The sequence below is a fragment of the Monodelphis domestica genome, chromosome 7 (genome assembly GCF_027887165.1).
Source record: "Monodelphis domestica isolate mMonDom1 chromosome 7, mMonDom1.pri, whole genome shotgun sequence".
NCBI classification, from domain to species: Eukaryota; Metazoa; Chordata; class Mammalia; order Didelphimorphia; family Didelphidae; genus Monodelphis; species Monodelphis domestica.
The window spans coordinates 149377559-149395553 of record NC_077233.1 but is presented as its reverse complement, the minus strand read 5'-3'; the positions used below and the strand labels follow the sequence as shown (position 1 = coordinate 149395553).

The window sequence follows — 17995 nt, the reverse complement described above, 5'->3', positions numbered from 1 at the left end:
CTACCTCGCCTGGGATATCAGGAACTAAACATTTTCTTAAGTTTGGTAAGGAATCCCTCCTTGTTCTCCCCAGCCTCAGGCCTAGCTCTGTCTCTGGCAGAGCCATCCATGGTGCTGCCACCTGGATACAAACAGCAAAAAAAGCTGTGGTAAAGGGCACATACAATAAGTTGTACCATACACCACAGATGGACCACAAGAACGAACAGAATTAGATAGCCTGAGAAATCAAATTGATAGGGTTATCTCAAAGAGAAAGAAATAGTTCATTCTTGGGAGAGCAAAGAACAACAGTGCTGATGTTAGAAACGATTAATCTATGTAGGCGATGGATAAAATTTTTAATGCACTGGAATCTAGTTTTTGCAGATACAAGTTGGTGACAATTTGACAGAATGGGGATATGGAAAAAAAAAGGAAATTGAAAATGGCAGGTTATCTTTGATAGTGACAGTGAAGGGTATTTATCCCAAGGCAAGAGTGGCTTTGTTATGAAGTGCTTCAATTTATCACTCAATACTATTGAACATATTTAGTGTCCCAGATATAATGACAATGTACTTGTATAGCTCTGTCCTTGACTAAATCTCTTTCCAATCCCACACCAAGGGTCACCAAGATCAAGTCTTTGAGGCTGTGAAGAGCACAAGCTGACAAGTTCTACTAAGCTGAAAAGGCTTTGGGTACCAGGCCCTGCAACAGAATGGATATTCTCATCATCTGCTGCCTTTTCTCCTATTATACAAGTGCTGTTGAACAAAGCTGGAGAAAACTCACAAAACCCATGCCAACTAGCTTCACTACAAATATGTAAACTGGCTCCTCACTGCAGCAAAGTAACCTTTTTACACTTCCTTAACAGATTCTCTATCCCACTTATTACAGTAGTCATTTCAAATTTATTCATCCTTACTTGATTTCCATGGTAATCCTATCACTATCCCTTTATATCCTCTTAGCTTAAGACCCTGCCTCATACTTCACCAAAAAAAGATGAAACTTTCATCAAAAAATCCCCTTTTCTTGGGGGCAGCTGGGTGGCTCAGTGGATTAAGAGCCAGGACTAAGACTGGAGGTTCTAGGTTCAAATATGGCCTCAGACACTTGCTAGTTATGTGACTCTGGGCAAGTCACTTAACCCCATTGCCCAGTCCTTACCACTCTTCTGCCTTGGAACCAATACACAGTATTATTCTAAGATGAAAGGTATGGGTTTAAAAAAAATCCCTCCTCTCTCCTCTCTTCCCCCCTCCCCCTTATCTCACATGATTCAAAAAGCTTTCCCCCACTATCTCTTCCTCTTTCTTCTCTTGTCTTGTATAAAAGGGTGATCCTCCTCCTTGCCAAGGCAAACCTCTCTAACATTAAAATGTGCTCCAGATCTCATTCCATGCTATTCCTCCAGCAGATTTTTGTCTTCCTTATCCTCAATTAATCATGAATTTTTAATCTCTGTCCTTGTCTCCATTAGCTTTTAAAACAAAACAAAAAGGAGAAAAAATCCTCATGTGTTCTAAATATCCCCACCTAGTTAAAATACTCCCTTTTATGGCTAAAGTTGAGAAAATAGCTACAATTAGTATTTCCACTTCTTCTCATTTTCTAAATTCCATTATCTGGCTTCGTTCTCTATCAGTCAACTGAAACTGCTCTCTCTAAAGTTACTGTTAATTTCCTAAATGCCAAATCTAATGGCATTTTCTCAGTCTTCATCCTTCTGGACCTTTCTGTAGACTTGGATGCTTTTTCACCCTCTTCTCCTGGATGCTCTTTTCTCTCTAAGGTTCTTGTGACGTTGCTTTTACCTGATTCTTTTCCTATCACGTATCAGACCATTCCTTCTCAATATCCTTTATCTTCATCCAGATCATACCTACTTATTTTTTTGGTGGCAATTTTCTCCTCACATTCCCCACTTTCACTCTCACTCCATCCAATCTGTATCTTTGTCTCTTTTCCCTCTAAACTATTTCACTTGGTAATCTCATGAGCTCCCACAGGTTCAATTACTATCTCTAAAAAGATGACTACAAAATCCAGGTAGATAAAGCTTTAATCTCTCTCCTGACCTCCTGTTTCATAGCACTAACAGTCTCTGGATATCTCAAATTCATCATGTCCAAAATATGTTACCAGACATCTAAGCTTACAACGTGAGTGTTATCCTTTGTCTACTAAAGTTGCAGTCATAATAATTATCTGATTTGTTGCCAAGTTTTCTTACGTTTCACTAACATTACTACCACCACTCTCATTGTCTCACTCCTGAACTACTGCAATAGCTTTCTGGCTGGTGTTCTTGCCTCTAGTTCAGAACACCCTATCTAAAGCCTGGGTCTGATTAGATCTTCTTCCTCCTAGTAGCTTACTATTACTACCTCTAAGGTCAAATATAAAATCCCCTTTGGGGCTTTTAAGCCCCTTCCTATCTTTTCAATTTTCTTACACTCAATGTCCCTCTATCTACTCTAATCTGGCTACACTGGCAGACTTGCATCCCTCTGTGCCTTTTCATTATCTGACCTCCATGTCTGGGTTTTTCTCCCTTTTCACCTCGGCCTCCTTCCTCCCTTCCAGACTCAGCTCAAATATGACCTTCTGGAAAAAACCTTTCCCAACTGCTTCCTCCATATCTTTTCTTTGAGATGACCTATTATTTTACCTTGCAGACATCTGGTAAATACAATTTCTGTATGTTATCTCCTCCAAGAGTATATGTGCTCTTGGATGGCAGTATCTTTGCCTTTCTCCGTATTCTCAGCACTCAGGACAGTGAATAAGTATATACTAAATGTTTTATGGCAAGCCAACCACCACACAAAAATTTGATCTGATACCAAGTAAAAAAAAAATGGATATGGCAAGAGGTAACTTCTTCTAAACACAGAGAGATTTGTCTTCAAACATCTGAAGAAAAAAAATATTTCAAACCATGAAGTTGAGAACACACAAATTTGCAATGAGAGACCTTCTTGTATCCTAAGGCCATGTGGTATGTAACATGGAGTCAAAAATACCTAGTCATGTTACTGGCCAAGTTATAACCTCTCCACATCTCTTTCCTCAGGCCCCAGAAAAGAAATTTACAACAATATTAGCTGAATACAGCAAAAGAAACAGGCATTTATTAAGTACCTACTATGTGCCAAGCACTATACAAGGTACAAGGAATACAAAACTAGAACAGTTCCTGCTCTCATGCAGCTTTTATTTTATTAAGAGAGACTATATATGTATATATATATATATATCTGTAAAATAAATACAAGAATCAAGGTATGCTTAATACAAAAAGTGGCACTTGACTAGATTGTGAAAAAGAAAAGGGAGTCTAAGAGGTGGAAATAAGATAGAAGAGCATGCCAGATCAATGGTGTACCAATGGTGCAAATGCATGGAGATGGGAGACTACATATAGGGGATGAGGAAAAACAAGGAGGCCAGTGTAGCTGAATAGCAGTTTAGGAAGAGGAAAGATGTATAATAAAGTTGGAAGGTAGTGAATTTTGTTAAATGTTAAAAGTCATATATTCAAACCAACAACTTCGGAATATCACAGTATCATTCTAAGGATCAAATGAGATAATAGATAAATTGTCTTGTAAATTAAAGTGCTAAGGACAGTGGGGTAGTGGGGAAAGAACTATAGATTTAGAATGAAAAGATCCACGTTCAGGTTATGATTATCTCACCTCCTTTAGCCCTAATAAGACAACAAAATGTGAAAAAGATTTGCCACAGGTAGTCTGTGACAAAGCTAGGAACCAAACCCAGGTTGTCTGATTCAGTTCACTGTTCCTTCTAAATCATTTTTTGAACAAGGTCAGAAGTAGAGATCAGTGGGATAAATAAATAAAAACCTATAGAAAATTATTTGTGGCTTAGGATTTTTAAAAATATATAATTTGCTAAGAATATATGATACCAAAAATATCCCTTCCAGCACCTTGTGTTCAATATTTGCCAATAAATTGTTCTTAAAGAAGGCTTAAAAGTGGAAATCAGAGTTTGGTTTTATACAATGATTTAACTCCATAAATACAGAGAAGTATTTTGCTTTTTGTATATGCTTTGTACACATTTTGTTTTTTACTAATAATAGGTAAATTAAAAATATATTTAAGGATCTGTGATTTCATCTGTGTGAGTACCCACCAATGAAGATTAAAATCCCTCCAGTACTCAAAATTTTGGCACCACAAATGGCTCTAGAAATCTTCTGGTGATTAGTATCTCTACAAACACTGACCTCAGCTTCTCCTGCTTAATAAGAACTACTTGAGGCTGCACTGAAGCAGCATACTGTTAAAAAACCTAGGATGCGAGAGTTGGACTTAGTTAAGTTAGCTGCCTAAATGTCTAGCTTCCACATACCTACTGCAATAAAACTCTGAAGTTGTACTAAGTAATGATCAAGAAATACAATAAAAAAAAACACATTTAATATACTACAGAGTTTCTAACTATGCCTGACTTCCTACAGGTTATGTGTCTAGCAATTAGTACTTACAGTAGCAAATAACTGGAAACAAAGCAGGTGTTGATTGATTAAAGATTGGCTAAATTGTGATACATGAATGTCAAAGAATTTTACTGTGCTACAAGAAACAAATTAAGGAATACAGAGAAGCCTTGAAGGACTTACATGAACTGATACAAAGTGAAGTGAAGCCAGGAAAACAATATATAACAATAACAATAAAAATAAATAATAAAAATGAAAAGAAATAAGTCCACAAAATAAATGAAAATGAACACTACAAAAATACCAAGAGCAAGCTTGGTCCCAAATATAAGACGTGAGATGATTCTCCTTATTCCTTTGGGGAAGTAAGAAAACTCATATTTGGGGAGATACTACATATGATATGAGAATTTTTTGATGCTTCTTGAGGGATTTAAAGAACTCCAAGATGTTAACATTTTATTAAGAAAAACACATATTCAGATAGCATTAATTTTTAAAAACCCTTACCTTCTGTCTTAGAATCAATTGGTTCCAAGGCAGAAGAGTGGTAAGGGATAGGCAACTGAGGTTATGTGACTTGCCCAGGATCACACAGTAGGAACTGTCTGAGGCCACATTTGAATCCAGGACCTCCTATCTCCGTGTCTAGGCTCTCTGTCCATTGAACTACCTATGTGCCCCTCAGATAGCATTAATTTTAATTAATTTTTGTATCATTCTGTATAGAATTATTGGCCTATCCAATAAAGAACTAACAAAGAATACTAAATGGTACCAGTTACTAACATCCTTTTTTTTTTTTAAACCCTTACCTTCTGTCTTGGAGTCAATACTGTGTATTGGCTCCAAGGCAGAAGAGTGGTAAGGGCTAGGCAATGGGGGTCAAGTGACTTGCCCAGGGTCACACAGCTGGGAAGTGTCTGAGGCCAGATTTGAACCTAGGACCTCCCGTCTCTAGGTCTGACTCTCAATCCACTGAACCACCCAGCTGCCCCCTACTAACATTCTTAACTAGATCTAATGAATAAAAATATTAAGAGGAATTCATTTACTCGAACATTTATTTAGAGTTTATTACAGGCAAAGTTCTATATAGTAAGTGTTGTTTCCCAGTTCCAAGTTACTATACTTAATTTTCCAGTAACAAGAAAATAGTTACTATACTGAACTTTCTAAAAACACATTACCTCAAAACTTCATTCCTTTAACACATTCTGTAATTTTTATTATGCTTAAGTCAAGATTTCCTCCCAATAGCTACACCTCTCTCCAATTTGTTAATTTAAGCCAAAAGGAAAAAATTAAAATGTGTTTTATAAGAAATTAGCTTCAGTACAACTTTAGAGGTAGAGACAAGAGAAGTATATATCTACACTCATAGCTTCATGACATATCTGAGATGCATATAAACATACTAATTCAGTTGGTCTTGCACTGACTTCATTTATTAAATGTCTTCTTCCCCATCTTCCTTATGCCTTCTCCCTGCATGTCAGATTTATAAAAATCAGTTTATTTTTTATTCTAGAATGGTTTTTTTCAGAGAATCTGAATTTATTTTATTGATTTTTAACCAATTACATGTAATAACAAATTTCCACACAAGTTTTCCTACATTACATGATCAAACTTATCTCCCTTCTCTAGAATGTGTTTAGGTCCTTATTGTTGAATACAGTTTGTCTAATGATCTGAAAATTCACAATAACTAGTGTCATATTACTCAATATTTAAATACCCCTAGGTAAAAGAAGTCTCCAAAGTGGTTAAAAGCTGTTCAAGAAAGTAAAAGCTGCTATCAAGGAAATTAAAGCAGTCTATAAGGTACTACCTAAAATTGTTTTTATAATCTTCTTGCCCAAAGGGCCATAGTCATATCTCAAATCAACCCACTTAGTGGACAAAGTCAATTCAAAGTGTCCTAGGTCTATTCCATAACCTCAACTCTTTACTCACAACAGTCTTGACTGGTGTGAAAACATGTGGGGTTACCTCAAGGCTCCTCAGTTCCACCTATCAACAGACAGGTAGTATCATCCCTCAAATCAGTAAAAGTCTTGGCTTAAACAAATCTATCCTCAAAGCTTACAATCTTTCTAGCACATATCTTCTAGGGATGAGAAAGAATATATGTTCTAGTTTTAAAAGGTCTCTCCTGAGTATGAGATGGTGAATAGTTCTATTGACCAACCATGTAATTTCATATAAAAACTAATCAATAAGAAACCTGACTTTTCATATCTCACTGTCTCCCTTGTATATATTTTACCCATAATAAAATTAAAAAGAAATATTAACTTCAAAACCCTCTTTGGTGATCATTTAGCAACCACAAATGTTTGAAAGCTAGCCCTATTAGTCAAATAAGCTTTTTGAAAGTGGGTGAACCATCCTTGCACTCAGTACCCAACCCAGTTTCACAAATTAAGCACAATATGAGTGGATGAAAGAACCTGTATTCTTCCTGTTTAGCAGCTCTTAAGATTTACTGAACGAGTAGAACAGTGGTATATAGGGATTGCCAACATGTTCTAATACCCTGGCACATGTAAAATTTAAATGAAATATAATATTGTTTTGTGTCTTATTTTAATGTTAGTACACTATGTAGACTGACTGTCCATTTGACTTGCAATGACAGAGTTCATTGAATGAAATATACCTCTGGGAATATACCTCTGAAATTTTAAGTCACGGGAAAGGAAAATTTAATATACAAGTTTTTACTTTATAAACAACTTTTCCAAAATGCATCCAAATAAAATAAGGTCAAGGTACTCCATATGTCAATAAAAACATGAAGTAAATTGCTTACAGTGGAAAAAAACACAAACAACCAACTTTTGGGTAATCAATAACTGACTACACAATAGATTTACAATTATCCAATCTAAAGAAGAATACAAAACAAGAGATATTCAAAAGAGAAATCACTGTAAATGACTTTACAAATTACTTATACATGTACTTCTTACTCCACCCTCTCCCCATTCTGAAATCAGTAATACTTTTGAAAATCAGAGACATAAATGGACCAGCAAAAGGTAAAAAAAAACCCATTAAGTTTATCATAGATAATTGCAAGATGTTTCTCTATAATTTCAGTCATAAGATCCAAAAAATAAGAATTTACCTATACTTCTAAAGTTGACAGTTTTTATATTGTGTAGGGTAGTAAACTAGATTTTTTTGAGTTACAGAAAATGAAAGTTATGAAAATTGCCATATACCTTACAATCTTAATGAAAGTTATCCTGAATCATTATTTTTAACGTTTCCAGGCAAAAGGGATTTCTTGTTATATGTACTATTAAAAAAATCAGGAAATGAGCATGACATATCTGTGATGTAAAAAATCCTTATAGTTCCTACTACAGAGAGGTTCAGTTTGATGGACTGCTTAAATTCAAAAGTTCAACATTTCAGTAAGACTAAAACTGATTGAGTGTCTCCAGAACATCAATAAGGTAAGCCCCCAGGAGGAAAAGACAAGAAGATTGCACATGAGGAGAAAAATCAGTCCAGAATGCTAACAGAGCAGGCTAACGAGTAGCGACTCTATTTTTAGCTGGGAGATAATAATCAGTCTCAACACCCCCCCAAAACAAAATGTCATGTAGAAACAAAAAATTACTGTAAAGTTAAAGGGCTAGATAATGTATATGTTCATTTGGTTAGGAAAGAGCTCAACAAATATAGCACTATAATAGAATGTTACTTTATTGTAAGGAATGATGAATTATGAAAAAAATTCAGAGAGAGATGAAAATGATTTATGGGAAACAATGAAGAAAGTGGTCAAAAGAATGATATATGATGATAACAATATCAACAATATGAAGTCACCACAACTATGGTCAAATGCAACAGTTGGCAATAGTACCAACTTGTAAAAATTAAAGGGCATATTTCTTTTTAAACAATTAACAAACTAATTTTTTCAAAGAACTTTGGGTGTTTATTGGAAATATGGGTCAAAACAAAACCTTAATATTTTATTTTGTTCTATTGATGATGACAAAACAATTTCATCCAATGGTTCCACTAACAAACCATGCATTTTACTGCACAACTCTTTGCTGGAGTCAAATCTTATGATCTGAATTTACATACCATTCAATCAGAGCCATTAAGCTCTCAAAATTCTAAATAAATACATTTGCAAATATGTTTGTATAATACACCAATTGCAAAATGATGACATGGCAAGGGGATTATCAAGACTATACAATGAAAGCTTGTTATCCCCTTGGGACAACATGTGCTAAAAAGACAGAGGGGTTTGCATAAAGAAATCATCTTTTGCAAACCAGAAGAGCATATTTTTTTCCCTCACTGAAAGGAGTACTAGTAATTAGTAAAATGATTACTAAAGTGCCTTTGATGTACTTATTATTAAATCAAATTCACATAATTTATTTAGGCTTTCTCTACTAAAAGCGGTTTTTCCCTCAAGTAACCCTATAATGTAGATAATGAAATTCAGATTCTCTCCATTTTATAGGTGAAATGACTTGTCCATAAGCTCACAGCTAAGGTCATAAGTTGAAGGTTGAACCCAGGTTTTCTAACTTCCAAATCCTATGCTCTTTCCAACATGCCATACTGCCTTTCTAACATTATGCATCACACTAAAAACAAACTCTTGTGACTTCTCATTTGTAGTTAAAGTCAACATTAAAAATGTTTAAAGGTGAAATGATTACTTGCTGTTTGATTCTTTGCACTCCTATTCAAAGATGTGTGGGACATCTCAAAAGCCTTTTGAAATTCTCTACAAAAGCCTAGATGAGGAGTTCTAAAGCAGGGATTAAATGTTATGCCCAAGGTCACATAGCAAGTGGCAGAACCAGTGTGATAGAACCCAGGATCCTTCATAACTACTATAAGGAGATTCCCATCTAGCCAAAGGCATTTGCTAATACTCTTACCTTAGTACAAATACAAAGAGAAAATCATATTCTTTTAAAGACAAATATACCCTTCTAATCATTTCCATAACCAATGATTGTTGTCTGCTTACAATAATGATTCTAGAAAAGATGGCAAATATACAACACATAAAAATGCCAGGACAAAAAAAAAATTAATTTACTTATCTTTTTCAATCCCCCATGACTGGAAGGGAAGTCTTTCATTTATTCTTCCCAAAAGAAACAGAAGGAAATATTTCATGTCCCACTCAGTCACCTCTAAAGTGTTAAAAATCATCCTGCATGAAATCCTTACCAGCAGTTGTACTTGTGACACCATTTACTGTCCCTTCAACATCAGTCTCATCCTCTGCGTAGCTAAGCATCAGACTTTGCTGCCTGCTCGTCAGTCTTCTGTGAGGGGCAAAGGGAGGCAACATACCATTATTTCTGAGACACTTATTTAATGTCTGCTCTAGACAAAGACATAGGGTAGTTTTTAGAACTTGGGAAACAATGATAAACTATATCCATGTCTAATATATTTAGACTTAGGAATCCTTTAGTGTATCCACTGAATATCCAGGAAAAATAAAGTTCCATCATAAAATTCAGATATAAAGCCCGACTTTCCATATCCTTAAACTTAAAAAAAAAACACTATGTATGTATACACTTGCATTTTTCTTTTTAATTGCTAACTCTAAAGAATCTCTGTATTAACTTTTTTTTAAAAAGCACTCAACATAAAACTATGTTGACTAATATACTGTGATCCTCTGGATAACCTATTTTCCTACCATTTATCTAATTCTCTATTATCCAAATGATACATCCTCCTATTTCCATTCTTTTAACAATAAAACATATGTTTCTAAAACACATTAGAAAATGTAACTTGCTGCTAAAAATGTCAAGTTCTTACCCCTAAAATGTGGAGGGAAAATTCACTAAAGTAAAAACAATGAAGTACTAAACTAAGCAAGAGGTAACAATATAAAATTGATAGGATTTTTCCCAAAACTTAAATGAGCCAAATTCTGAAGTACTTTTAAACAAATCTTTACAACAATATCCATTAATCACTATAGATTCTTCAAAGGGGAATAGTTTTTTTTTTTTAATATATAAACCCTTACCTTCCGTCTTGAAGTCAATACTGTGTATTGGCTCCAAGGCAGAAGAGTGGTAAGGGCTAGGCAATGGGGGTCAAGTGACTTGCCCAGGGTCACACAGCTGGGAAGTGTCTGAGGCCAGATTTGAACCCAGGACCTCCCGTCTCCAGGCCTGGCTCTCAATCCACTGAGCTACCCAGCTGCCCCCAAAGGGGACATAGTTTTAATGAAAAAAATAAAATAAAAGTTTTATATAATGAGCAATGCAGAGGTGGATTAAGTTTTCATTACATATAAGGTAAGCTCTCAATGAGTTCTTGACTACTATCAAAGTTAAAGATTTAAGATTCTACTCTACTGACTTACCTGGGAACTCTAATCTTTATGTGAATGTAGTGGTCACCATAGCCATAGCTATTAATCCGGGGGATACCTTTCCCACTCATTCGAATCTTTTGGTCAATCTGTATCCCAGGAGGAATCTATGAATTAAAAAAAAAAATCTATGGAGATTGCCTTTGTTCTCAGGGGCCAAATGAATAATTTTTACTATAGCAAGACAATTTTAAGTCTTGCTTTAGGAAGAGTTATTTAATTGACTAATGTTTAAATGAATCCCTGACTTAATAAATGTAAATATTCTCCCCAACCATGAAGATTATAACCCATCCACATCTCATTTTATCCATTTTTGCCCTCATAAAATGCTCCACAGAGGACCTACCAAATGAGTTGAAAATCATCTTCTTGCTATTTTAAAAAAATATGCAATGTTCCTTGATTCCCCACTTCTTCTACAAGACTAACCCATTTCCTTTTCCAAGAAACTGCAAATCTTAAGTGTTATATGAAACATAATTCTAAAGTTAACATATATTATTAATTCAGCCTTTATGGAACACTTGAGTTTTATTTTCCCATGCAGAATAAATCACAGAGAAACAAAATAGCAGAGCAACAAAGAGATTAAATAATTTCTAGAGATCAAGTCCCTTACCGTGACATTGATGGTCTCATATAACCCCTGAGCTCTGGCTGTCCCACCAAGGACAGCTTGAGCTATAGAAATAAAGAGGTCTGAGTGGATATCAGCTCCATCCCTCCTAAATACAGGACTTCTCTGAACCTAAAATCATGAAGCATGAAAAAGCATTATTATCAAGAGATCAAGGCTTACTATATATGACATATTATTGGCCAGAAAATAAAACTCTATGGTCTGAGGTACAATTTCAATCCTTTATTACTTTTGATTCAAAGACAATAGTGACCCAAAGACTATCCTTTACCCCAAAGAGATTCTTTAATGTTTTAGGATTAAGTTTTTTTTCTATTCCCAAAGAGTATTTTTTTCAACCTATAACCCTGAATTATAAGAGGAGAAAAACACAACTCCATTTCCAATGTAACAAGTGCTGTATTAAAAAAGAAAGAAAGAAAAGAAAAGCTTTTTTCATGAGTTTATCTCTTGAGCTCAGGATCTGCAGTGAGCTAAGCTTCCTGGGTATCCACATTCACTAGTCTATCATTAACAAGGTGAGAGCTCTCAGAAGTGGGGAGCCACCAGGAAAGTCCTCCTTGCCTAAGGAGAGGCAAACTATTCCAGGTCTGAAAGAGAGCAGGTCAAATCTCCCATGCCAATCAGTACAGAGATCAGGTCAATGAGTTGCCCCATTTGCATCCAAGATAAGATAGGAAAACCTACTCTTAAAAAAAAAAAAGTCCTCACCAGACTGTGGAGCTGGAGAAGCCAAAAGCAATCAAACAGCTAACAAGCATTTGCTAACTGTCTATTATGTGTATGAAAGAACACAGCATATGCATAAATAAGTATATGTAAATGATATGTACATACATGTGTACACATACATACATGCATGCATACATGCATTTATTTAACACAAAAAATTGGGGGAGGGAAAACTAACAGCGGGGAGTATAAGATTTCAGGAAGGAGGTGACACCTGAAACATGCTTTCAAGATCCTAAATGTTAGAGGGGTTCTGGGAAAAGTGATGCTCTACTATACTGTTAGAAGAACTGCCAATTGAGGTAGCCATTCTAAAAAGCAATTTGGAACTATGGCAGAAAAGTTACCTTTGATTCAGCTATAACCAGGACTAGGCTTATAATCCAAAGAAATTAAAGAAAGAGGAAAAGAATATACAAAAATATTCACAGCCTCAATTTTTGTGGTGGGCACAATTTAGAAACTAAGAAGGCATCCTATTGGCGAATGACTATAATTGAAATACATGAATACAATAGAATATTATTGTGCCATAAGAAATGATGAAACAGATACTTTCAGAGGAAATTAAGAAGAAATATCAGCTGAAGTGACTGAAACTAGGAAAACAATATATACAATAACAACATTCTAGAGAAAAAAATCTTTTATCAAACTTTAGGACCCTGATCAACACAATGATAAATGAGTCCAAAAGAAGATGAAACCTGTCATTCACCTCCACAATGGTCAGTAATGCAAGAGATAGATATCTTCAGACATGGCTCATGAGGCAATTTATTTTGCCAGACTACAAATTCATATATAGAGGGCCATCTATAACAGTTCTCCCCTTTTTCTAATTTTCTCAATCTCTTCTAAAGTTTCTGCAGTATAGATACTGTGCTCTCCAAAGCTACCCATGATCTCTTAACTACTAAATCCAATGGATTTTCTCAAACTTCATCCTTCTTGACCTCTCTGAAGCCTTCATCACTGTTAATCACCCCATTCCTGATACTCCTTGCACTCTAGATTTTTGTGACACTGTACTTTCCTGGTTTTCTTACCTATCTGACCATACCTTCTCAGTCTTTCTTTTGCTAGGTCTTTATCCAGAGCACATCCTCTAACTGTGGGTAATTCTGAAGACTGTTCTGGGTCCTTTTCCGTTCTCCCTCTAATACTACCTTACTTGGTGATCTCATTGGCACCCATGGATTTAATTATCATCTCTATGCAGATGACTCAAATCTATTTATCCAAGTCCTACCTACTCTCCTCTTGACCTCTAGTTTCATCTCCAAATGCCTTTTGGATATCTTGAACTGGATGACTGAAAGATATCTTAAACTAGCTTCAAACTGAACTCATTATCTTTCTTCTCAACCTTTCCTCTCCTTTTGAACTCCCCTATTATTGAAGATATCACCAACCTCCCAAGCACCCAGGACTGCAACCTAAATGTCATCCCGAATGTCTCACTCTCTGACCATCCATATCTCATCTGATGCCCAGTCCTATTCATTCCACTTTTCTAACATCTTTTATTTTTGCCCCTTTCTCTCATTTAACACTGGCACCACCCTGTTACAGGCCCTTAATACTGCATTCCCAGACTATTATAATAGCCCTCTGGTTGTCTCTGTGCCATAAGTCTCTTTCCATTATGATACATACTCCACTCAGATATCAAATTGATCTTCCTAAATCACAGACCTATGTCATCCTCCTATCCAATTAATTCCAGTAGCCCTAGTATTACAGGATCAAGTATAAAATGTTTATATGGTTTTTAAAGTCCTTCAAAATCTGGCCGCTTCCTACCTTTCTAGGATTCTTATATCTTGATCCTTTCCAAGTATGTACTGTGTGATCCAGTGACACTGGTTCCTTGTTTCTCCCGTAAGACCCCATCTCCTGATTGGTCATTTTCACTGACTACCTCCAATGCCTAGAATTCTCTCCCTTCTCATTTTCTTCTCCTAGATTTCCTGGCTTCCTTCAAGTGCCAGCTAAAATCCCATCTTCTAAAAGAAGCCTTTTTTAGACCTACTTAATGCTAATGCATTACTTTTATGATAAATTCTAATAAATCCAATACATGTATGTATATGTATATGTATATGGTTTACATGTTGTCTCTCCATTAACCTATGAGCTCTTTGAGAGCTATTTGGGGTTTTTTTTTTGTCCTTATGTCCCTAGTATTTAAAATATAATACCCAGCACATAAAGTGCTTAATGCATGACTGACAGCTTCATTCTGTTCAATTGAGAGCTGGGGGTGGAGTAATGGTAGTATATGTAGAAGCAACAGATTAATTTTAAAATGCTTGCTAATTTAAAAAAATGAAAGTACAAAGCAAAGAATTTCAGACTTTAAAAAAATAGAATAGGGATGAATATTACTCTGTGTGTGTGTGTGTGTGTGTGTGTGTGAGAGAGAGAGAGAGACAGACAGACAGATAGACAGAGACAGAGAGAAAGAGAAAGGATATAGAGAAGCACAGAAAAATCTATATGAACTAATGCAAAGTGGAGTAAACAGAGCCAAGAAAACAATATATAGTGTCTAGAGCAATGGAAATGGATAGAACATATCAGACAATCAAAAGTAAATTTAATAAAATCAAACAGATCAAATGAGGAGCAATAAAAAGATACCCTCACAGGTCCATAGGTATTATATACAGCACATTGTTTTTGGACTTTTTCAGTATGTTGATTAAATGCTATTTGCGATATACTTGGATAAATATGGTGACATAAGAAGCAGAAAGTATCAAAAAAATTATTTTTTAAAGGGTGGGGAAGTGAGGTACAACTTACATTTGTCCAAAACATTTGGTACAGTTACCATCCAGATTTCTCTCTAACTGAATCAATCAACAAGCACTAATTAAGAATTATGTGTCAGGCACTCTGCTAAGTGTTGGGGGATAGAAAGACAAAAATCAAACAATCCTTACTCTCAAGGAGCTGATGAGCTCTCTGTACATGTATAGATATTCTATGTGTGTGTATGTGTACAAACAAAAAGGATACAAAATAAATAAGGTTATTAGGAAAGGACTGCACCAACAATTTTTAGAATCAGAAAATAGCATTTAAGCCAAGTCTTAGATGAAATAAAGATATACAGAAGGCAGATGTAAATAAAAAGCACTATGACGAGAATCAGTCATAGAAAGAGAGAAGACAGAGTGATATGTGGGAACAAGAGAAGGCAATTTTGGCTAAAATGAAAAGCATGGAAAGGTGAGTAATGAAGCTAAAAAGGTAGGCTGAAGCAAGTTGTAAAGGATGTTAAAAGACACACAGGAATTCACATTAGATCCTAGAAATAATTACAGAGCCATTAGAGAAAGAATGATATGGTCATTATAAGCCTGTGCTTTAGGAAAATCACTTTGGCAGGTTATAGAGAATGGATTGGGTGAAGGACTTAATATAAGGAAGCCATCATAAGGGTTCAGGTAATGAGGGCCTGAACTAAGGTAGTGACTATGAGTAATGAGATTGGGAAATATACAAAAGAAGTTGTGGAAGTAGAAAAGAAGCAAGAAAAAGTGAATAGTAGAGGATAATACCTAAATTAGAAAGTTCACAAAAAGGGAAGCTTGAGGACAAAACAATGAGCTGTTTTAGATATGCTAGTTTAAGCTATTATGGGAAACTCAGTAATTGGCCATGTAGGGCTATATAGTTCAGAAGAAAAATCAAGTTGGAGATGTATATATTTATATGAGTCATCTGCATAGAAAAGATAACTAAATATATAAGAGCTGACAAGGCCTCCAAGTGAGAATTTAGAGACAGAAGGCCCAGAACAGAGCCTTGGGGTGCACCCACAGTTAGAAGATATGATGAACCAACAAGAGACTGAGAAGCTGTCAGATATGCAGAAGCAGGAGAGAACAGCATCTTGATAACCCACAGTGTTAAACTGTATAGAGGGGTCAAAAGATGAGGATAGAGAAAACATAAAATTTGGCAATTAGATCATTGGTAATGTTGGAGCAAGTAGTTTTAGTTGAGTGATGAGGTCTGAGGAGACATCTAAGAAGACTGAGGAATGAAGAAATTAGGGTGTTGGAAGAATTATCAACATGTATGCTGAAATCCCCTCAAATAGGGCAGGATTTGGGGAGGAAAAGTAAGGACTGAGAGAGCCAGGTAATGAACTCTGAGAAAAGAAAAAGACACACCCTACACACCAAGATAAACTCAGAACGGGTGAATGACCTGAATATAACGAAGGAAACTATAAGTAAATTAGGTGAACACAGAATAGTATACTTGTCAGATCTTTGGGAAAGGAAAGACTTTAAAACCAAGCAAGAGCTAGAAAAAAAAAATCACAAAATGTAAAATCAATAATTTTGATTACATCAAATTAAAAAGTTTTTGTACAAATAAAACTAATGCATCCAAAATTAGAAGGGAAGCAACAAATTGGGAAACAATCTTCATTACTAAAACCTCTGACAAAGGTCTAATTACTCAAATTTATAAAGAGCTAAACCAGTTGTACAAAAAAATAAAGCTACTCTCCAATTGAAAAATGGGCAATGGACATGAAGAGGCAATTTTCAGTTAAAGAAATCAAAACTTTTAATAAGCACATGAAAAAATGTTCTAAATCTCTTATAATCAGAGAGATGCAAATCAAAACAACTCTGAGGTATCACCTCACACCTAGCAGATTGGCTAACATGACAGCAAAGGAAAGTAATGAATGCTGGAGGGGATGTGGCAAAGTAGGGACATTAATTCATTGCTGGTGGAGTTGTGAATTGATCCAACCATTCTGGAGGGCAATTTGAAACTATGCCCAAAGGGTGATAAAAGACTGTCTGCCCTTTGATCCAGTCATAGCACTGCTGGGTTTGTACCCCAAAGAGATAAGGAAAAAGACATGTACAAGAATATTCATAGTTGTGTTCTTTGTGGTGGCAAAAATTGGAAAATGAGGGGATGCCCTTCAATTGGGGAATGGCTGAACAAATTTGTGGTATATGTTGGTGATGGAATATTATTGTGCTAAAAGGAATAATAAAGTGGAGGAATTCCATGGAGACTGGAACAACCTCCAGGAATTGATGCAGAGTGAAAGGAGCAGAGCCAGGAGAACATTGTATACAGAGACTGATACACTGTGGTTCAATCGAATGTAATGGACTTTCCCATTAGTGGCGGTGTAATGTCCCTGAACAATCTGCAGGGATCTATGAGAAAAAACACTATCCACAAGTAGAGGATAAACTGTGGGAGTAAAAACACAGATGAAAAGCAACTGCTTGACTACAAGGGTTGAGGGGATATGATTGAGGAGAGACTCCAAATGAACATCCTAATGCAAATGCCAACAACATGGGAATGGGTTTGGATCAAGGACACATGTGATACCCAGTGGAATCGCGTGTTGGCTATGGGAGGGGTGGCGGGGGGGGGAGGGGAATAATCTTTTTTTCCCAATGAATAATGTTTAAAAGGAAAAAACGAAATAAAAAGAAAGAGAATAACATGGTATCTGGTAGACAAAATAGGCATGGTAATTTGAAATGTCTGACAAACTTGGAAGAAAGTAACTTCAAAAAAGGAGACACCAAGTGATTGTAGCAAAGAAAACATCTCAAAATGAGGGTGGGCAATGGGTATTCAATAAATGGTAAACAATGTTGGAGAGGATAGCCACTGAGTCACCTGGGGGAAGCCAGCTTTCTTTGTGTTCCATAAGATGGTATAAAGATTAAAATTTAGGGAA

The 17995-nt window shown here is 35.7% G+C and overlaps 1 protein-coding gene across 2 annotated transcripts in view; it reads right to left on the bottom strand.

Annotated features, from left to right (window-relative positions):
• The window catches only part of DNAJA3 (DnaJ heat shock protein family (Hsp40) member A3), a 44414-nt gene that overhangs the window by 5744 nt on the left and 20675 nt on the right, over positions 1–17995 (bottom strand). Inside the window, exons 8-11 of one of the 2 annotated variants that reach the window (XM_001363363.5) lie at positions 11494–11622; positions 10863–10978; positions 9698–9795; positions 5–121 (exon numbers count right to left, since the gene is read on the bottom strand). In XM_001363363.5, the coding sequence (XP_001363400.1) occupies positions 18–121; positions 9698–9795; positions 10863–10978; positions 11494–11622 (447 nt within the window). In that variant the 3' untranslated portion in view covers positions 5–17. The remainder of the gene's footprint in view (positions 1–4; positions 122–9697; positions 9796–10862; positions 10979–11493; positions 11623–17995) is intronic. The other variant, XM_007499066.3, reaches the window with a different exon arrangement.